Below are 22,891 nucleotides of genomic sequence, written 5' to 3'. Positions count from 1 at the left end.
TGCTAACTAACAATCATACCTGCTAACAATCATACCTGCTAACTAACAATCATACCTGAAAACTGACACTCACTCCTGCTGACAATCAACCATACATGCTAACTAACAATCGTACATGCTAACTAACAATCATACCTGCTAACAATCATACCTGCTAACTAACAATCATACCTGCTAACAATCGTACCTGCTAACTGACAATCATACCTACTAACAATCATACTTGCTAACTAACAATCATACCTGCTAACAATCGTACATGCTAACTAACAATCATACCTGCTAACAATAATACCTGCTAACTAACAATCATACCTGCTAACAGTCGTACATTTTAGATTTAGATTTAGATTTATTGGTCCCCGTTGGGGAATTCATTGTCACTGCCGCACATTTAAACAATAGACATTACACATGACGAAACAAAAATAACACAAAGACATCATACATGACCAACACATTTACGGGCTTGTCAGACAGGTCGGCCGGGCCTGCTGTTAATGGCGGCTATAGCTGCAGGGATAAGGCTTTTCCTGAGGCGGGCCCTCCGGAATTTGATGGTTTTGTACCTGCGCCCTGATGGTAGTGGGATGATGTATTGGTGTAGTGGGTGAGTCATATCCTGGACTATCGTGTTTGCCAGTCGAGTGATGGACCTGTGGTTTGGATCTGAAATGTTGGGTGTGGGTAGGCCGAGGATTTTAGCTGCTATGTTTGTAATGCGTGTGAGTTTGGTCCGGTTGGTTCCAGAAAGCATGGTGAACAAACATGTGGAACAGTACATAAGGATGGTGAACAAACATGTGGAACAGTACATAAGGATGGGTTGAACAATGCTTTGGTAAAGTAATAACAGGAGGTGAGGTGCAACGTATAGTCCTTTAGGTTTACGGATTGGCTGACAGTCTTTGTTGACTTCTTTTTTGAATGTCCGTGGTGTGCTGATCAAAGGTGAGTTTATTGTCCAAGGTTACGCCCCGGTATTTAAAAGTGTCAACTGTTTGAACTGTGTGTGTGTTTATGATGATGGGGTTCTGAGGTGGGCAGCACGGTGGCAGAGGGGTTAGTGCGTCTGCCTCACAATACGAAGGTCCTGAGTAGTCGAGAGTTCAATCCCGGCCTCGGGATCTTTCTGTGTGGAGTTTGCATGTTCTCCCCGTGACTGTGTGGGTTCCCTCTGGGTACTCCGGCTTCCTCCCACCTCCAAAGACATGCACCTGGGGATAGGCCCCTCCCACCTCCAAAGACATGCACCTGGGGATAGGTTGATTGGCAACACTAAATGGTCCCTAGTGTGTGAATGTGAGTGTGAATGTTGTCTGTCTATCTGTGTTGGCCCTGCGATGAGCTGGCGACTTGTCCAGGGTGTACCCCGCCTCCCGCCCGATTGTAGCTGAGATAGGCTCCAGCGCCCCCCGCGACCCCGAAGGGAATAAGTGGTAGTAAATGGATGGATGGATGGATGGATGGGGTTCTGAGGTGAGGGGGGGTTGAACCATATTACTTCTGTTTTATTGACATTGATTTCCAGATAACTGGCTGTGCATGACTCTGTGAAATGTTGGACTGTGTTATGATAGTCCAGGATGGATTGACTGTTGGAGAGGAGTGCGAGAATGGCTGTGTCATCTGAGTATTTGAAGTATGTTGTGGTGGGTGAGATGTCATTGGTGTAGAGTGTGTACAGGAAAGGGCTCAACACGGTGTTGATGGTAAGCATCGGGGATGTGTTTGAGCCCACCCTTACTGCTTGCAGTCGGTCGGTGAGGAAGTTGTGGGCGATGTGGATCAGCTGAGGGGGGATGTTGAGCTGGTGTAGTTTCCGGATCAGTAGATGCTTCTGTAGGGAGTTGAAGGCGGAGCTGAAGTCCACAAAGAGGATCCTGGCAAAGTTGCCTGGGGAGTCCAGATGCTGGAGGAGGAGATGCAGCAGGCAGGCCACACCACCTGCATCTTCTGTGCCCCTCCTGGCCCTGTAGGCAAATTGGAGGGGGTGCAGGTGTGGGGTGACAACTGGAAGGATGATGTCAAGCAGCAGTTTCTCCAGGCACTTCATAATTATGGATGTGAGGGCTATGGGGCGGTAATGGTTGAGTTCTGTGGGTCTGGATTTCTTCGGTACTGGGATGATGGTTGCAGTTTTCCACAGTGTGGGTATTGTTGCAGTCCGGTAGCATTGACAGAAGAGTGAGTGTAGGATAGGGGAGAGCTCTATGGCACAGTCCCTGATCACCCTGGCTGGAATGCCATCAGGCCCTGGTGCCTTGCCTGGTTTGCAGCGGCTCAGCTGGCGCTGTACTTCCTCTTCTGTGAAGGGGGCCGGTTCCTCTGGGTCTGGTGGTGGGAGGGCTCTCAGCAGGTCCTGACACTCTGGTGAGCCTGGTGGTGGGAGGGCTCTCAGCAGGTCCTGACACTCTGGTGAGAAGTCCAAATGATCAAAACGGGTAAAAAATGTGTTTAGGTCTTTAGAGAGGGTTTCCGGGTCACTGACAGTGCATGATGTTTTTGTTTGGCATCCTGTCAGGGTTTTCACCTTCTGGAAGGCCTGCTTGGTGTTCATGTTGCTGAATTCAGTTTCCAGTTTGTTTTTGTACTTCAGTTTTGCTTTAAATACTTTGTTTTTTAAATTCCTATTTTTTGCCTTGAGGCTGGCCCAGTCCTGTTGCCTGAAGGATTTATGTTTTTCCCTCAGGCTCTTTTTTAATTGTGGGGTAATCCATGGTTTGGAGTTGGGATAAATATGTATTGCTTTGGTTGGTATTGTGGAGCTGATGCAGAACTTGATGTAGTCTGTAATGACAGAGACCCCGCCTGTCATTCAGACTACCAGCAAAAATGGTGCATGCTAACTAACAATCATACTTGTGTCACACCGCGGTGAGGGATGTCTTGTCTTGGTTTTTTTGTGTCTTGTGATTTTCATGTTTTATTTTGAAAAGTAACTCTCCTCTCGTTTCAGGTCACTTGCCCTTCCTTTTGTGTCATCAGTCTGACGTCATCCCTGTTCCCTGATTGTTTCCACCTGTTCCCTATTACCCTCATGTGTCTTATAAGCCCACTCCTTCCTTTGTTCTGTGCCAGATTGTTTCGTTCATTCGTACTTTCCAGCGTCTACGTCCATGTCCATGCCTTGCCTTGTATCCAGTCTATGTCCCATGTTCTTCAATCCCTTCGTGGCTATTTTGAGTTTTCCTTTTTCCTCCTCAGCAGAGTGATTTTTTGTTATTGACTTTATTCAGCCGAAGTGGTAAGTTATTAGTTAAATTCCTCAATTTTTGAGTGACTATTTTTGTTAAACTTTATTAAATAAGATAGTGTAGAATTGTTCATAGCTGTTGTTTATTCCTACCGTTGGAGCGTTTTTTGTTTATACATTTTATAGCATTTACTGCGCCAATTATTAGTTCGTCTTCGGTTTTGTGTTTTCCTCCGTTCGGAGTGATTTTCAGTTGTTCCTATTTTTTGGAACCTTTTTCATCGAGTAGTTTTTTTTGGTTAATTATAGTATTGTATTCCTTGACTTTGGAGGTGAAAGGAAGCTGCCAAAATAAAAGCCTGTCAAGTTCCCTACTCCCTAGTCCAATCCTTTTACCAAGCCCTGACAACTTGAAAACTGACACTCATTCCTGCTGACAATCAACCGTACATGCTAACTAACAACTGTACTTGCTAACTAACAATCATTCATGCTAACTAACAATCGTACTTGCTAACTAACAATCGTACATGCTAACTAACAACTGTACTTGCTAACTAACAATCGTACATGCTAACTAACAATCGTACTTGCTAACTAACAATCGTACATGCTAACTAACAACTGTACTTGCTAACTAACAATCGTACTTGCTAACTAAAATGACACTAGCAAATGAAACATCACAAACACGACAACATGTACTAACTATATTCATGAGGTGTCATAAGCGCTGTATTAACTTTTGTTGTGTGCATGTGCGTGTGCGTGTGCGTGTGCGTGTGTGTGTGTGTGTGTGTGTGTGTGTGTGTGTGTGTGTGTGTGTGTGTGTGTGTGTGTGTGTGTGTGTGTGTGTGTCTCAGGTGGTGATGAACCCCCAGAAGAAGATCATCTGGCCTGGTGGGGAGACAGAGAGGCCAGTAGGTTATCAGATGTCAACCAAGCTGAAGGTAGGCAACACAACTGTGACAATGGTATTGTTTCACAATGCTGGAACTGTACACGTGTGTGTACATGTGTGTGTACGTGTGTGTACATGTGTGTGTGTGTTCTGGCAATGTAAATGAGTTTGTGTGTGTTTGTGTGTGTGTTCTGGCAATGCTTACTTAATGGGGACATGGTTCTGTTTACACCAGGGGTCTCAAACTCAATTTACCTGGGGGCCATTGGATGCAGAAACTGGTTGAGGCTGGCCCGCAAGAAAAGATTTCTTAAAAAAAATCTAACATGCACTTTTTAATGAATTCACCTTCTTTGAATGGCTTTCCCGCCCTAGCAACCATCTCACTCACCATGTAGCTAGCTTTGACTGCTGCATCGCTCTTTTCGCTTGCTTTCTTGACGAAATCTTGTTGCCTCAGTAGACTGCTTTTAAAATTTGCAACCCGGTTCACTCTCTCATCTCCCGGGTATTTTGCATACTCCTCAGCACGTCTAGTTGTATAATGACGTTTCAAATTGTATTCCTTGTGCACCGCAACTTTCTCCGTGAGGTGTATATTTCTTCTTTTGTTTTTTTTTGTTCGGTTTGTACTCCATGAAGTTTTGCACTTCTTGTGTTTTTTTGTGTGTTTTTTTTGTTTGTTTTCATTATATTTGGATGTAATTGTTGGTTTATATAGCATTAAGTAAGACTACGTATTATGTTGAAGGGGCAGAAAAATATAAGATTTTTCTTCATCCTGCTCCTTCTCAGGCATTGGTGTGTAAATGTATAATTGAATAATTGAGGTATAATTGTCTATCGATCAAAGATGCACATCAATGAAGGAGATAAATAAAAATGAAATGAAATGAAATAAGACACGTCGGGGTGCCCCTGTGCTCAACAAAGAAATATTGCATCAAAAATCGTCTCTGTCTGGAGCCAACGGGAGGGGGGGGGGTTCTCGCCGTGGAGTTTACAGTTACGGTAGCACAATTAGCCCCGAACGGGCTAACATCACCACTAACGTGTTACACGTCTGATTCGCCCAGCGACTCTCTGTCGGAGTATCAGCGCTGGGGTCCAGTGCACCACACTTTTGTATTGTCGCTCGCTCCTTCGGCGGAGTGCTTTGGAAGTCTTCCCCGCCCGGACTGTTTACAACGGGGGCGGGAGCGAGCAGGCGGGCGAGCGAGGGAGGCAGGGAGGGAGGGAGGGAAGAGCATGTGCGGGTGTCGTGGAAAAGCGGCAAAATGTTTCTCTGCTTGCATCACATCGCGCAAGTGACGTCAATGCATACTTGCCAACCTTGAGACCTCTGAATTCGGGAGATGGGGGGAGGGGGGGGTTAAGGTGGGTGTGGGGGGGGGGGGAGGTGGGCGGGGTTGGGGGTAGCGGGGGTGTTTTTGTAGCCAGGAAGAGTTAGGGCTGCAAAAGGATTCTGGGTATTTGTTCTGTTGTGTTTATGTTGTGTTTAGGTGCGGATGTTCTCCCGAAATGTGTTTGTCATTCTTGTTTGGTGTGGGTTCACAGTGTGGCGCATATTTGTAACAGTGTTAAAAAATAAATAATATAAAATATGACCACCCTCAGTGTGACATGTATGGCTGTTCCTCAAGTATGTCTTGCAATACCTTGCGTGTGTCTGCATAAGCCTCATACAACATGTGTCTGGGCCGGCACACTGTTAGTGTGGAGTAAAAGATGGTGCGGTGACGGTTTCTAGAGGACACTAAAGGCAGTGCCATCACGGCACACCCTCGACAGACCCTTATACCACACCATGAATGGTAGAATCCTTCAGCTCCACACACAACGCTGTCAAGCGCCATTCATTTAAAACTCGCGGGCAGCACTAACATTAAACTTTCATATTAAGGTGGGGGCCGCAAAATAACGTCTCGCGGGCCGCAATTGGCCCGCGGGCCGCGTGTTTGAGACCCCTGGTTTACACAGTCACCTTTAGGGGACCTCTGACGGTATGGGGACAAAAAAACAGGTCCCATAAAGGGAAACCTTTTTAAATGATACTCAGATCCATTCTGAAGATGCCTAAGTGATTTTTAAAGGCCTACTGAAATGACATTTTTTTATTTAAACGGGGATAGCAGATCTATTCTATGTGTCATACTTGATCATTTCGCGATATTGCCATATTTTTGCTGAAAGGATTTAGTATAGAACAACGACGATAAAGATCGCAACTTTTGGTATCTGATAAAAAAAGGCTTGCCCCTACCGGAAGTAGCGTGACGTAGTCAGTTGAACATATACGCAAAGTTCCCTATTGTTTACAATGATGGCCGCCAGAAGTGAGAGAGATTCGGACCGAGAAAGCGACGATTTCCCCATTAATTTGAGCGAGGATGAAAGATTTGTGGATGAGGAAAGTGCAAGTGAAGGACTAGTGGGGAGTGGAAGCTATTCAGATAGGGAAGATGCTGTGAGAGCCGGGGGTGACCTGATATTCAGCTGGGAATGACTACAACAGTAAATAAACACAAGACATATATATACTCTATTAGCCACAACACAACCAGGCTTATATTTAATATGCCACAAATTAATCCCGCATAAAAACACCTAGGTGTTTGTTATTCTAGCTCCTAGCTACTAGCTCGAGCTAGTTATAGCTCGAGCGGGTAATATGGACGGGATCCCGTCCATAAAACCCGCCAATACAATTCAAACACCCGATCAACACACACAATCACTCAGCCCAAAAGACCGTTCACCTAACCCAAGGTTCATAAAGCTTATATATTTAACCAAAGTTACGTACGTGACACGCACGTACGGGCAAGCGATGAAATGTTTGGAAGCGCGCGGGTGGGACCTGATATTCAGCTGGGAATGACTACAACAGTAAATAAACACAAGACATATATATACTCTATTAGCCACAACACAACCAGGCTTATATTTAATATGCCACAAATTAATCCCGCATAACAAACACCTAGGTGTTCGTTATGCTAGCTCCTAGCTCCTAGCTACTAGCTCGAGCTAGTTATAGCAAGCGATCAAATGTTTGGAAGCGTACTCACGGTATCGCGTCTGCGTCTGTTAACGAAGTCAAAGTCCTCCTGGTTAGAGTCTCTGTTGTCCGAGTTCTTCGATCTTGACTGCATCTTTCGGGAATGTAAACCATGAAACACCGACTGTGTTGTGTTGCTGACTTCCCTCGCAAAATACTCCGCTTCGCACCGACTTTCTTCTTTGCTTGCTCAGCTTCTTTCTCCATAATGCAATGAACATGATTGCAACAGATTCACCAACACAGATGTCCAGAATACTGTGGAATTATGAAATGAAAACAGAGCTATTTCGTATTGGCTTCAATGGGGAAGCCATACCTCTGTTAAACTGGCTACGTCACGCGCATACGTCATCCTCCAAAGGCGTTTTGAACCAGAAGTGTGGCGGGGAATTTAAAATGTCACTTTATAAGTTAACCCGGCCGTATTGGCATGTGTTGCAATGTTAAGATTTCATCATTGATATATAAACTATCAGACTGCGTGGTCGCTAGTAGTGGCTTTCAGTAGGTCTTTAAGTTTTGGCCCATAAAACATGTTTAAGTAATTTGAACTTTTTTTTTTTTTTAAATGGTCCTCAGTAGTCACGTACAAATGTGTGTGAATTATACAAAATGATTTAAATGTGGTCCCCATGAAGCATATGAAGTCTTTTTCCCCAGGGTCCCCAGTAGGAATGATCAGCACATGACTTCATCAATGCAGAGATTTAATATGAGCTAACTGGCCAGTGGACATTTGACACACTGCGTGTGTGTGTGTGTGTGTGTGTGTGTGTGTGTGTGTGTGTGTGTGTGTGTGTGTGTGTGTGTGTGTGTGTGTGTGTGTGTGTGTGTGTGTGTGTGTGTGTGTGTGTGTGTGTGTGTGTGTGTGTGTAGATTGTGACCATCCACCAGGAGCCCTTTGTGTACGTCAAGCCAACAAAGAGTGACGGCACATGCAAGGAGGAGTACTCCGTTAATGGTGTGCTCATCAAGAAGGTCATCTGTACCGGACCCAACGGGACTATCCCAGGTGAGACTGAGCGGCTTGCCAGGTGTGACTAAGGCTGCAGCTAACGATTATTTTTCTATCGATTAATCTATAGATTTTTTTTTTTTTCGATTAATCGGTTAATCTATAGATTATTTTTTCGATTCATCTATAGATTATTTTTCCTTTTACCGATTATTTTTTATTTTATTTTATTTAAAATGAAGATGAAAAAATAAAAGTAGGCCAGTTTTTTCAAAAGGCATGGCTTTTATTTACAAAAAAAAAGAAGTATGGCCACTCAGTCAACATTGACAACAACATGACAAAATATTCTGTAACAATGTAAACATTTAAAACTTTTAACATTTAACAAAATTAAAAGTAGCTTATTTGCTTTTTAATGTGCAAATATAAAAGTAAACATCCAAATCTTAATATTCTGCAATAGTATAAGCATTTCAAAAGTAAAAGTATTGCTTATTTTGCTTTAAAATGTGCAAAAATAAAGATAAACATCCAATACAAAAAAGTGCAAAAGGAAATATTCTGTAACAACAGTGTAAACATTTCAACAAAAGTGAAAGTATTGCTTATTTGCTAAAATGTGCAAAAATAAAGATAAACATCCAATACAAAAAAGTGCCAATCTAAATATTCTGGAGCACTGTAAACATTAAGTATTGCTTTGCAAATGTGCAAAATAAACATCCAGTCCAACACAATAACCAATTCTACTCATTCCAGTGAGTGACTAACAGTTGTAATGAAGAAAGGTTAGCATGTCTACATGCTCTGCTTCTTTTCTTGTTTACAATATTCCCAGCAGCTGAAAATAGGCGCTCAGAAGGGGTCGATGTGGCTGGAACTGAGAGCTAATTAGCCTTCACCTCAAGCCAGGACTGCGAGCGAGCTGAGCTGCAGTTGAAGTTTCTTGAAGGTCAACGGGCTCATAGTGATGTTACTAGTAGTTGACTGGGAGGTGTTTATTATCATTTGGGGAGAGTCCGCTGCCTGATGCTCACCTGCTAAACACCTATCTGCTCCACGCTGAAGCGCTGACTACATGCGCTCTGAATACACACTGCTGATTGGCTGATAACGCTTTGTGTGTACCAATCAGATGGTTGTGTGTGTGGGACAATGCTGCGTGTGTACCAATCAGATGGTTGTGTGGGTGGGACAATGCTGCGTGTGTACCAATCAGATGGTTGTGTGGGTGTGACAATGCTGCGTGTGTACCAATCAGATGGTTGTGTGGGTGTGACAATGCTGCGTGTGTACCAATCAGATGGTTGTGTGGGTGGGACAATGCTGCGTGTGTACCAATCAGATGGTTGTGTGGGTGGGACAATGCTGCGTGTGTACCAATCAGATGGTTGTGTGGGTGGGACAATGCTGCGTGTGTACCAATCAGATGGTTGTGTGGGTGGGACAATGCTGCGTGTGTACCAATCAGATGGTTGTGTGGGTGGGACAATGCTGCGTGCTGAGACAGAGGCAGAGAAGCAAAGCAACTTGTTAAGACTTTAGCAGCTAAAGTTAGCTTTAGCTTAGAAACTCGTTCGGTACACCCCCGTACCGAACCGAAAGCCCCGTACCGAAACGGTTCAATACAAAACACATACCGTTACACCCCTAGCAGATACAAATGACACATTCATGTTTTTGTGTAATGATGACAACGTATGCTAACGCGGACGATTGACTAGTTCGGGGGTCGGCAACCCGCGGCTCTAGAGCCGCATGCGGCTCTTTAGCGCCGCCCTAGTGGCTCTCTGGAGATTTTTCAAAAATGTAAGAAGAATGGAAAAAGATGAGGGGAAAAAATGTATTTTCTGTTTTAGTATGGTTTCTGTAGGAGGACAAACATGACACAAACCTCCCTAATTGTTATAAATCACACTGTTTATATTAAATATGCTTCACTCATTCGAGTATTTGGCGAGCGCCGTTTTTTCCTACTTATTTTGGCGGTCCTTGAACTCACCGTATAGTTTGTTTACATGTATAAATTTCTCCGACTTTCTAGGACGTGTTTTATGCCACTTCTTTTTCTGTCTCATTTTGTCCACCACACTTTTAACGTCGTGCGTGAGTGCACAAAGGTGAGTTTTGTTGATGTTATTGACTTGTGTGGAGTGCTAATCAGACATATTTAGTCACTGCATGACTGCAAGCTAATCGATGCTAACATGCTATTTAGGCTAGCTATATGTACATATTGCATCATTATGCCTCATTTGTAGCTATATTTGAGCTCATTTAGTTTCCTTTAAGTCCTCTTAATTAAATTTATATCTCATGACACATGTAATATGGCTTTTAATTTTTTGCGGCTCCAGACAGATTTTTTTTTTGTATTTTTGGTCCAATATGGCTCTTTCAACATTTTGGGTTGCCGACCCCTGGACTAGTTGATGGTTTTCTTTTCAAATGTTGGTTCATAGCCGTTGTGCTGCTATGATAGGCCATTTCCGCTCGACACAGTGTGCATACAACAACATTATTAGGCCGTTTATTGAAATACTCCCACACTTTTGACCACTTTTGGCATGCGTTTTCCCCCTCGCTCGCACAGTCTGCTTTGCGCTCCGCCATGACGGTAGTGTGACGTAAATATGCGACGCGTCGACGCACAAAAACGGCGTCGACGTATTTACATAACCGATGACGTCGACTACGTCGACGCGTCGTTTCAGCCTTAGGTGTGACCTGCGTACACTCATACTTGTGTGTGTGTGTGTGTGTGTGTGTGTGTGTGTGTGTGTGTGTGTGTGTGTGTGTGTGTGTGTGTGTGTGTGTGTGTGTGTGTGTGTGTGTGTGTGTGTGTGTGTGTGTGTGTGTGTGTGTGTGTGTGTGTGTGTGTGTGTTGCAGGGCAGCCGATAGTTCCTCAGTGTTGCTATGGTTTCTGCATCGACCTTCTCATCAAGCTGGCCATGAACATGAACTTCACCTACGAGGTTCACCTGGTGGCTGACGGCAAGTTTGGCACCCAAGAGCGAGTAAGTGGACTCCCAGCATGCACCTGGGCAGGAAGGCAGCCGATTGGCTGACGCTCGCGCGTCGCACCGGGATGTCATTCTCCTCCAGCTGGCCCGAATCATCCCCACCGTCCTTGTTGCCATGACGACCACCTCTGCATCCCATGCATCTCCTCCTCCATCTTGTCCTCCACACTGTGCGTCACATGACCTCTTAAAGGGTGTGAGAAGCCTCTTTTGACCCAGACTCCGCCCCCCCGCAGGTGAACAACAGTAACAAGAAGGAGTGGAACGGCATGATGGGGGAGCTGCTGGGGGGTCTGGCCGACATGATCGTGGCCCCCCTCACCATCAACAACGAGCGCGCTCAGTACATCGAGTTCTCCAAACCCTTCAAGTACCAGGGCCTCACCATCCTCGTTAAGAAGGTGAGCGCAGGTGCAGCGTGTCACCTGACTTGGCCGCGTGTCATTAACGCCGTGTGTGTGTGTGTGTGTGTGTGTGTGTGTGTGTGTGTGTGTGTGTGTGTGTGTGTGTGTGTGTGTGTGTGTGTGTGTGTGTGTGTGTGTGTGTGTGTGTGTGTGTGTGTGTGTGTGTGCGTGCGTGTGTGTGTGTGTGCAGGAAATCCCCCGCAGCACTTTGGACTCGTTCATGCAGCCATTCCAGAGCACCTTGTGGCTCTTAGTCGGCCTGTCGGTCCACGTGGTGGCAGTGATGCTCTACCTATTAGACCGCTTCAGGTGAGCATGTCACCTGCTCTCTAACATGTGTCCTATAAGTCACCTGCTCTCTAACACCTGTCCTATATGTCACCTGCTCTCTAACACCTGTCCTATATGTCACCTGCTCTCTAACACCTGTCCTATATGTCACCTGCTCTCTAACACCTGTCCTATATGTCACCTGCTCTCTAACACCTGTCCTATATGTCACCTGCTCTCTAACACCTGTCCTATATGTCACCTGCTCTCTAACACCTGTCCTATATGTCACCTGCTCTCTAACACCTGTCCTATACGTCACCTGCTCTCTAACACCTGTCCTATATGTCACCTGCTCTCTACCACGTGTCCTATATGTCACCTGCTCTCTACCATGTGTCTTATATGACACCTGCTCTCTAACATGTGTCCTATATGTCACCTGCTCTCTACCACGTGTCCTATATGTCACCTGCTCTCTACCATGTGTCTTATATGACACCTGCTCTCTAACACCTGTCCTATACGACACCTGCTCTCTAACATGTGTCCTATATGTCACCTGCTCTCTACCATGTGTCCTATATGTCACCTGCTCTCTACCACGTGTCCTATACGTCACCTGCTCTCTACCATGTGTCCTATATGACACCTGCTCTCTACCATGTGTCCTATATGTCACCTGCTCTCTAACACCTGTCTTATATGACACCTGCTCTCTAACACCTGTCTTATATGACACCTGCTCTCTAACACCTGTCCTATATGACACCTGCTCTCTAACACCTGTCTTATATGACACCTGCTCTCTAACACCTGTCCTATATGTCACCTGCTCTCTAACACCTGTCCTATATGTCACCTGCTCTCTAACACCTGTCCTATATGTCACCTGCTCTCTAACACCTGTCCTATATGTCACCTGCTCTCTAACACCTGTCTTATATGACACCTGCTCTCTACCATGTGTCCTATATGACACCTGCTCTCTAACACCTGTCTTATATGTCACCTGCTCTCTAACACCTGTCCTATATGTCACCTGCTCTCTAACACCTGTCCTATATGTCACCTGCTCTCTAACATGTGTCTTATATGTCACCTGCTCTCTAACACCTGTCCTATATGTCACCTGCTCTCTAACACCTGTCCTATATGTCACCTGCTCTCTAACACCTGTCTTATATGACACCTGCTCTCTAACATGTGTCTTATATGTCACCTGCTCTCTAACACCTGTCCTATATGTCACCTGCTCTCTAACACCTGTCCTATATGTCACCTGCTCTCTAACATGTGTCCTATATGTCACCTGCTCTCTAACACCTGTCCTATATGTCACCTGCTCTCTAACATGTGTCTTATATGACATGTTGTCTAACACCTGTCCTATATGACACCTGCTCTCTAACACCTGTCCTATATGTCACCTGCTCTCTAACACCTGTCTTATATGACACCTGCTCTCTAACATGTGTCTTATATGTCACCTGCTCTCTAACATGTGTCTTATATGACATGTTGTCTAACACCTGTCCTATATGACACCTGCTCTCTACCATGTGTCCTATATGTCACCTGCTCTCTAACACCTGTCCTATATGACACCTGCTCTCTACCATGTGTCCTATATGTCACCTGCTCTCTAACACCTGTCCTATATGACACCTGCTCTCTACCATGTGTCCTATATGACACCTGCTCTCTACCATGTGTCCTATATGTCACCTGCTCTCTAACACCTGTCCTATATGTCACCTGCTCTCTAACATGTGTCTTATATGACATGTTGTCTAACACGCTAACATGTGAGCTGGAGTTGGTGGTGTTTTCAGCCACACAGTCATGTGTAGAGTGAATAGAGGAGGGGGCTCAGAACGCAGCCCTGGGGGTCACCGGTGTTGAGGATGATGGGTGAGGAGGTGCAGTTCCCTGCTCTCACCGCTTGTGGTCTGCCTGTCAGGAAATCCAGGACCCGCTGACAGAGGGTTGAGTTCAAGCCCAGGTCCTTGAGCTTGATGACGAGTTTGGATGGGACTATGGTGTTGAATGCTGAACTGTAGTCTATGAACAGCATTCTCACATACTACCCCTGCCTTTTGTCCAGGTGTGTCGTGGCGGTATGCAACACGTGTGCGATTGCATCGTCGGTTGACCTGTTTGGGCGGTATGCAAATTGCAGGGGGTCTAAAGTGGGGGGGGGAGTGAGGAGCATATGTGGTCTTTGATTAGCTTCTCAAAGCACTTCATGCTATGGGGGTGAGGGCTACGGGGCGGTAGTCGTTGAGGCAGGCAGGGGCAGATTTCTTTGGAACAGGGACAATGGTGGATTTTTTCAGACAGGTGGGGATGACGGACTGTTCAAGGGACAGATTGAATACCGCTGCCAGTTGGTCAGCACAGACTTTTAGGACGCAACCGGGAATGCCGTCTGGCCCTGTGGCTTTCCTGGTATTCACCCTCTTAAAGGTTCTCCTCACGTCGTGTTCTGTTATTCTGAATGCTGAGTCTCCATTGCCGGTGGCCATACCCTCTTTTGCGGCGCCATGAAGGCTGCTGTTTGAATTTGCAGCCAGCCTCAAACCGTGCATAAAGGTATTTAGCTCATTTGCCAGGGAGACATCAGCATTCACCATGGGGGGGCTGCCTCTGTAGTCTGTCATGGTTCTGAGTCCTTGCCATACAGCTCTGGAGTCAGCCTGCTGAAATTGAAACTCCATTTTGTCTCTGTATCGTCCCTTTGCCTGCTTCACTACACGCCTGACGTCATACCACGCTGCCTTGTACGCGTGCATGTCGCCGGTCGCGCGCCCTCTGCTGTGGGCTGAGGCGTGCGCTTTCAAAGCCTCTCGGACCGATCTATCAACCAGGGCTTCTGATTTGGAAAAACCCGCACTGTGGTTGTGGGGACTATTTCCTCGACCAGTTTACCAACAAAGTCCAGCACAGTGTCTGTATATATTCGTCAATGTTGCGCGTCCTGAAGCGCTCTTTCTGAGTTCACAGACCAACGCTTGACTTCTCGCGTCACCACGGGGGGGCGCTTCAAACTTTGTTTATACACGGGTACGAGCAAGATGGCGGAGTGGTCTGATTTACCGAAGGCTGATAAAGACTGTGACTTAAAGCCGCATTTGAACTGCGAGTAGCAGTGGTCTAGTATATTATCGCCTCGGGTAGGACAGGTCACGTGTTGGTAAAACGTTGGTAATACCGTTTTAAGTTTGGCCTTATTAAAGTCCCCAGCAACCACAATAGCAGCATCAACATGAGCTGTTATTTACCTGGTCGTAGAGCTCCGAAAGTGCGGCCTCAATGTTGGCCTGGGGTGGAATGTATACACCCATGAGTAGAACTGATGTTAGCTGGGGTGGAATGTATACACCCATGAGTAGAACTGATGTTAGCTGGGGTGGAATGTATACACCCATGAGTAGAACTGATGTTAGCTGGGGTGGAATGTATACACCCATGAGTAGAACTGATGTTAGCTGGGGCGGAATGTATACACCCATGAGTAGAACTGATGTTAGCTGGGGTGGAATGTATACACCCATGAGTAGAACTGATGTTAGCTGGGGTGGAATGTATACACCCATGAGTAGAACTGATGTTAGCTGGGGTGGAATGTATACACCCATGAGTAGAACTGATGTTAGCTCCCTTGGTAGGTAGAACGGGCGGCATTTGATGATGAGAAACTCCAGGTCCGGTGAGCAGTGTTCCCCTATCTTCTCCACACTGCTTGTTCCACACCAGTGTTTATTCACCGTGAAACACACGACTCCGCCTGTGTGGTATATGATATGTTCCCTAACACGCTAACATGCGTGTGCAGCCCATTTGGAAGGTTTAAAGTCAACAGTGAAGAGGAGGAAGAAGATGCCCTCACCCTATCCTCTGCCATGTGGTTTTCGTGGGGAGTACTCCTCAACTCCGGTATAGGAGAAGGTGAGTGACATCACGTGTGGATGGAGGCGTGCTCGTGTCCGGACTAACGCCGTCTCGGCTCCGCCCCCGCAGGAGCCCCGCGGAGTTTTTCAGCGAGGATTCTGGGAATGGTGTGGGCAGGTTTCGCCATGATCATCGTGGCCTCGTACACCGCCAACCTGGCGGCCTTCCTAGTGCTGGACCGGCCTGAGGAGCGCATCACTGGCATCAACGACCCCAGGGTAAAGCCTCACGCCGTCATAATGCCACCCCTCACCCTTATCATAATGCCATCCTTCACCCTCATCATAATGCCATCCTTCATCATCATAATGCCATCCTTTGCCGTCAGCATAACGTTGCATCATCTTCTGGTTGCCACGGCAACAGCTGCGTAACCCGTCGGACAAGTTCATCTACGCGACGGTCAAGCAGAGCTCGGTGGACATCTACTTCACCCTCATCATAATGCCATCCTTCACCCTCATCAAAATGCCATCCTTCACCCTCATCAAAATGCCACCCCTCACCCTTATCATAATGCCATCCTTCACCCTCATCATAATGTCATCCTTCATCATCATAATGCCATCCTTTGCCGTCAGCATAACGTTGCATCATCTTCTGGTTGCCACGGCGACAGCTGCGTAACCCGTCGGACAAGTTCATCTACGCGACGGTCAAGCAGAGCTCGGTGGACATCTACTTCACCCTCATCATAATGCCATCCTTCACCCTCATCATAATGCCATCCTTTGCCGTCAGCATAACGTTGCATCATCTTCTGGTTGCCACGGCGACAGCTGCGTAACCCGTCGGACAAGTTCATCTACGCGACGGTCAAGCAGAGCTCGGTGGACATCTACTTCCGGCGCCAGGTGGAGCTGAGCACCATGTATCGCCACATGGAGAAGCACAACTACGAGAGCGCCGCTGAGGCCATCCAGGCCGTGCGGGACAAGTGAGCGGCGTGGGTGGGCGGGGTCACGCCACATCGGCCACCTTTTCTAACCTTGGCTCCGCCCCCTGGCAGCAAGCTGCACGCCTTCATCTGGGACAGTGCCGTGCTGGAGTTCGAGGCGTCCCAGAAGTGCGACCTGGTGACCACGGGAGAACTCTTCTTCCGCTCGGGCTTCGGGATCGGAATGAGGAAGGACAGTCCGTGGAAGCAGAACGTGTCCTTGGCTATTCTCAGGTGAGACGTGACCACGCCCACCACCGTGACCACGCCCACGCCCACCTGCGTCTGTCCACAGCTCTCACGAGAACGGCTTCATGGAGGACCTGGACAAGACGTGGGTTCGATACCAGGAGTGTGACTCCCGCAGTAACGCTCCCGCGACTCTCACCTTTGAGAACATGGCAGGTCAGAACATCACACTTCCTTCTTCTTCTTCTCCTTATCCTCCTCCTTCTTCTTCTCTTCCTTCTTATTCTCCTCCTTCTTCTTCTCCCTTTCCTCCTTCTTCTTCTTCTCCTCCTTATCTTCCTCCTTCTTCTTCTCCTCCTTCTTCTTCTCCTCCTTCTTCTCCCTTTCCTCCTCCTTCTTCTTCTCCTCCTTATCTTCCTCCTTCTTCTTCTCCTCCTTCTTCTTCTCCTCCTTCTTCTTCTCCTCCTTCTTCTCCCTTTCCTCCTCCTTCTTCTTCTCCTCCTTATCTTCCTCCTTCTTCTTCTCCTCCTTCTTCTTCTCCTCCTTCTTCTCCCTTTCCTCCTCCTTCTTCTTCTCCTCCTTATCTTCCTCCTTCTTCTTCTCCTCCTTCTTCTTCTCCTCCTTCTTCTTCTCCTCCTTCTTCTCCCTTTCCTCCTCCTTCTTCTTCTCCTCCTTATCTTCCTCCTTCTTCTTCTCCTCCTTCTTCTTCTCCTTATCCTCCTTCTCCTCCTTCTTCTTCTCCTTCTTCTTCTTCTCCTCCTTCTCCTTCTCCTCCTCCTTCTTCTCCTTATCCTCCTTCTTCTTCTCCTCCTTCTTCTTCTCCTCCTTCTTCTTCTCCTCTTTCTCTTTCTCCTCCTCCTCCTTCTTCTTCTCCTTCTTCTTCTCCTCCTTCTTCTTCTTCTCCTTCTCCTTATCCTCCCCCTTCTTCTTCTCCTCCTTCTTCTTCTCCTCCTTCTTCTTCTCCCTTTCCTCCTTCTTCTTCTTCTCCTCCTTATCTTCCTCCTTCTTATTCTCCTCCTTCTTCTCCCTTTCCTCCTCCTCCTTCTTCTTCTTCTCCTTATCTTCCTCCTTCTTCTTCTCCTCCTTCTTCTTCTCATCCTTCTTCTTCTCCTCCTTCTCCCTTTCCTCCTTCTTCTTCTTCTCCTTATCTTCCTCCTTCTTCTTCTCCTTATCCTCCTTCTCCTCCTTCTTCTTCTCCTTCTTCTTCTTCTCCTCCTTCTCCTTCTCCTCCTCCTTCTTCTCCTTATCCTCCTCCTTCTTCTTCTCCTCCTTCTTCTTCTCCTCCTTCTTCTTCTCCTCCTTCTTCTTCTCCTCTTTCTCTTTCTCCTCTTTCTCTTTCTCCTCCTCCTCCTTCTTCTTCTCCTCCTTCTTCTTCTTCTCCTCCTTATCCTCCTCCTTCTTCTTCTTCTTCTTCTTCTCCTTATCCTCCTTCTTCTTCTTCTCCTCCTTCTTCTTCTCCTCCTTCTTCTTCTCCTCATTCTTCTCCTCCTTCTTCTTCTCCTCATTCTTCTCCTCCTTCTTCTCCTCCTTCTTCTTCTCCTCATTCTTCTCCTCCTTCTTCTTCTCCTCCTTCTTCTTCTCCTCATTCTTCTTCTCCTCATTCTTCTCCTCCTTCTTCTTCTCCTCCTTCTTCTTCTCCTCCTTCTTCTCCTCCTCATTCTTCTCCTCCTTCTTTTTCTCCTCCTTCTTCTCCTCCTTCTTCTTCTTCTCCTTCACCTTATCTTCCTCGTTCTTCTTCTCCTCCTTCTTCTTCTTCTCCTCTTTCTCTTCTTCTCCTCCTTCTTCTTCTTCTCCTTCACCTTATCTTCCTCCTTCTTCTTCTCCTCCTTCTTCTTCTTCTCCTTCTTCTTCTCCTCCTTCTTCTTCTCAACTTTCTCTCCTCCTCCTCCTTCTTCTTCTTCTCCTTCTTCTTCTCCTCCTTCTTCTTCTCCTCCTTCTTCTTCTCCTCTTTCTCTTCTCCTCCTCCTTCTTCTTCTTCTCCTTATCCTCCTCCTTCTTCTCCTCCTCCTCCTTATCCTCCTTCTCCTTCTCCTTCTTCTTCTTCAACCAACTATTTCTCCTTCTTCTCTCCAACTCTTTCTTCTTCTTCTTCTTCTTCTTCTTCTCCAACTCTTTGTCCTTCTTCTTCTTCTTCTTTTTCTTCTACTCTTTCATCTTCTCCTACTCTTTCTTCTTCTTCTCCAACTTTTTCTCCTTCTTCTTCTCCTCCCAACTCTTTGTCATTCTTCTTTTTCTTCTTCTTCTTCTTTCTCCCCAACTTCTTCTTATTCTCCATCTTCTTCTTCTCCCTCCTTTTCTTTTTTCCTCTGCCTTCTTCTCCTCCTCCTTTTTCTCCTTCTTCTTCTTTATATTTTCCAATTCTTTCTCTTTCTTCTTCTTCGTCACCAACTCTTTTTCCTTCTTCTTCTTCTTCTTCTTCTCTATAGTTTTCTTCTCCTTCTTCTCCATCTCCTCAACCTCATTCTTATTATTCTCCTTCATAATTGTATTGCTTCTTTTTTATTTTCCTCGTCCTTCTTCTTCTTTCTCCTCCTCCTCCTCTTTCTTCCTCCCTATCCCTCCTCTTCCTCTCCTGGTGGCTGACGTGTGGCGCCCCCTCAGGTGTGTTCATGCTGGTGGCGGGCGGCATCGTGGCGGGCATCTTCCTCATCTTCATCGAGATCGCCTACAAGCGGCACAAGGACGCCCGCAGGAAGCAGATGCAGTTGGCCTTCGCTGCCGTCAACGTGTGGAGGAAGAACCTGCAGGTAGTCTCCTTTTGTCCGCCATCTTGTTTGATGTCACTCTCGCGCTGGTAAAGCGGACAAAATCTCTTTTACTGGACCATCACTTCCTGTGCAGCAGGAAGTTCCCCAGACCTCACACACACACACACACACACACACACACACACACACACACACACACACACACACAACACACACACACACACACACACACGCACACGTGGGTGGTCTCTTGTCTCCCGTGTCCATCTTTGTCTCGTCCTCCCTCGCTGCTCATCCTTCCACGCTCTCACTTGCAGCGGCTCTTATTTTGGAAATCCGCTGGCGCGCAGGTCGGACGCGGTTTGTTTCGTAACCGAGTCCGTCCGAGTAGATTGACAAGCAGGGCAGTGGGCGGGACTTCCTGTCTTTAGAAGGAGCCCCGCCCCCGAATGGGTCGGGCGCTAACACGCATGTTTTGTGTCTCCGTAGCCCTACCCCACCGACATCACCGGACAGATCAACCTGGCGGACCCCTCCGTCAGCACCGTGGTCTGAACGCCGCCGCCTCAGTCACACACATGTGCTTTTATTTTGGTAGCTGTGCTTTCCGTCATTTATCGGGAGGGCGGGGCCTGTGGACCAGGAAGTAAACCACATGTTGTCTATTTTTGTATCCAGTCACATCAGCAATAAAAAGTCCTCTCATATTTCCGGAAATGTGACCTCGCTTCCAGAAACTAGATCCAAGGTATAAACTTGCTGCTCCATAGGCTCCGCCCCCCCCCCAGTCCCATAGCATGATGGGACACCACCGATGATGTCATCAGACGTGTATGATGTCATGCTGTCTACCGCCACCTGCCAACCGACGCAAAGCGGTGTCCATGCTACGTTAGCTTAGCGTGTCAACTTTGTGGTGAAGATGTAGCATCAAAGGGGCTAGCAGCTAGTGTTAGCGCCTGCAGCTAGCTTGGTGCGCCATTACACTGACTTGGGACCAGCCGAGTGGCGCTCTGTGCGCCGATGTGGCTAACGCTAATTTATGCTGAGTCCGCAAACGCACATTTTTAGATGTAGTTTGTTTTTTGTGCTAAGAGTCTCCGATTGTAACTGTGCTCTGACACGCCTCCTCACGGAACCCCAGCGTGTCCACCCGTCAAATGACACGCAGCCAGGGCCTCACCTACAACCCCAGCGTGTCCACCCGTCAAATGACACGCAGCCAGGGCCTCACGTAGAACCCCAGCGTGTCCACCCGTCAAATGACACGCAGCCAGGGCCTCACCTAGAACCCCAGCGTGTCCACCCGTCAAATGACACGCAGCCAGGGCCTCACGTAGAACCCCAGCGTGTCCACCCGTCAAATGACACGCAGCCAGGGCCTCACGTAGAACCCCAGCGTGTCCACCCGTCCAATGACACGCAGCCAGGGCCTCACGTAGAACCCCAGCGTGTCCACCCGTCAAATGACACGCAGCCAGGGCCTCACGTAGAACCCCAGCGTGTCCACCCGTCAAATGACACGCAGCCAGGGCCTCACCTAGAACCCCAGCGTGTCCACCCATCAAATGACACGCAGCCAGGGCCTCACCTAGAACCCCAGCGTGTCCACCCGTCAAATGACACGCAGCCAGGGCCTCACGTAGAACCCCAGCGTGTCCACCCGTCAAATGACACGCAGCCAGGGCCTCACGTAGAACCCCAGCGTGTCCACCCGTCCAATGACACGCAGCCAGGGCCTCACGTAGAACCCCAGCGTGTCCACCCGTCAAATGACACGCAGCCAGGGCCTCACGTAGAACCCCAGCGTGTCCACCCGTCAAATGACACGCAGCCAGGGCCTCACCTAGAACCCCAGCGTGTCCACCCGTCAAATGACACGCAGCCAGGGCCTCACTTAGAACCCCAGCGTGTCCACCCGTCAAATGACACGCAGCCAGGGCCTCACTTAGAACCCCAGCGTGTCCACCCGTCAAATGACACGCAGCCAGGGCCTCACCTAGAACCCCAGCGTGTCCACCCGTCAAATGACACGCAGCCAGGGCCTCACTTAGAACCCCAGCGTGTCCACCCGTCAAATGACACGCAGCCAGGGCCTCACGTAGAACCCCAGCGTGTCCACCCGTCAAATGACACGCAGCCAGGGCCTCACCTAGAACCCCAGCGTGTCCACCCGTCAAATGACACGCAGCCAGGGCCTCACCTAGAACCCCAGCGTGTCCACCCGTCAAATGACACGCAGCCAGGGCCTCACGTAGAACCCCAGCGTGTCCACCCGTCAAATGACACGCAGCCAGGGCCTCACGTAGAACCCCAGCGTGTCCACCCGTCCAATGACACGCAGCCAGGGCCTCACGTAGAACCCCAGCGTGTCCACCCGTCAAATGACACGCAGCCAGGGCCTCACGTAGAACCCCAGCGTGTCCACCCGTCAAATGACACGCAGCCAGGGCCTCACGTAGAACCCCAGCGTGTCCACCCGTCAAATGACACGCAGCCAGGGCCTCACCTAGAACCCCAGCGTGTCCACCCGTCAAATGACACGCAGCCAGGGCCTCACGTAGAACCCCAGCGTGTCCACCCGTCAAATGACACGCAGCCAGGGCCTCACCTAGAACCCCAGCGTGTCCACCCGTCAAATGACACGCAGCCAGGGCCTCACGTAGAACCCCAGCGTGTCCACCCGTCAAATGACACGCAGCCAGGGCCTCACCTAGAACCCCAGCGTGTCCACCCGTCAAATGACACACAGCCAGGGCCTCACTTAGAACCCCAGCGTGTCCACCCGTCAAATGACACGCAGCCAGGGCCTCACTTAGAACCCCAGCGTGTCCACCCGTCAAATGACACGCAGCCAGGGCCTCACTTAGAACCCCAGCGTGTCCACCCGTCAAATGACACGCAGCCAGGGCCTCACTTAGAACCCCAGCGTGTCCACCCGTCAAATGACACGCAGCCAGGGCCTCACCTAGAACCCCAGCGTGTCCACCCGTCAAATGACACGCAGCCAGGGCCTCACTTAGAACCCCAGCGTGTCCACCCGTCAAATGACACGCAGCCAGGGCCTCACTTAGAACCCCAGCGTGTCCACCCGTCAAATGACACGCAGCCAGGGCCTCACGTAGAACCCCAGCGTGTCCACCCGACAAATGACACGCAGCCAGGGCCTCACGTAGAACCCCAGCGTGTCCACCCGTCAAATGACACGCAGCCAGGGCCTCACCTAGAACCCCAGCGTGTCCACCCGTCAAATGACACGCAGCCAGGGCCTCACTTAGAACCCTAG

General features: G+C 48.3%; 2 protein-coding genes across 2 annotated transcripts in view; both read left to right on the top strand.

The window, feature by feature from the left end:
* The window catches only part of LOC133631785 (glutamate receptor ionotropic, NMDA 1-like), a 26,449-nt gene extending 5,459 nt beyond the window's left edge, over positions 1-20,990 (top strand). The window contains 12 exon segments of the mRNA XM_062023947.1: positions 4,060-4,146; positions 8,038-8,173; positions 11,010-11,137; positions 11,380-11,544; positions 11,738-11,856; positions 15,656-15,768; positions 15,841-15,989; positions 16,551-16,708; positions 16,781-16,942; positions 17,004-17,113; positions 19,499-19,644; positions 20,095-20,990. Of these exon segments, the coding sequence (XP_061879931.1) occupies positions 4,060-4,146; positions 8,038-8,173; positions 11,010-11,137; positions 11,380-11,544; positions 11,738-11,856; positions 15,656-15,768; positions 15,841-15,989; positions 16,551-16,708; positions 16,781-16,942; positions 17,004-17,113; positions 19,499-19,644; positions 20,095-20,160 (1,539 nt within the window). The 3' untranslated portion in view covers positions 20,161-20,990.
* On the top strand, positions 20,648-22,891 carry LOC133631784 (uncharacterized). Its single transcript, XM_062023946.1, has one exon. It carries the CDS (start codon positions 20,648-20,650, stop codon positions 22,889-22,891), a length of 2,244 nt encoding a protein of 747 aa, XP_061879930.1.

This window comes from Entelurus aequoreus, linkage group LG17, assembly GCF_033978785.1.
Source record: "Entelurus aequoreus isolate RoL-2023_Sb linkage group LG17, RoL_Eaeq_v1.1, whole genome shotgun sequence".
In the NCBI taxonomy this organism is placed as follows: domain Eukaryota; kingdom Metazoa; phylum Chordata; class Actinopteri; order Syngnathiformes; family Syngnathidae; genus Entelurus; species Entelurus aequoreus.
The sequence above is the reverse complement of the archived record's forward strand: the minus strand, read 5'-3'. Positions and strand labels throughout refer to the sequence as shown.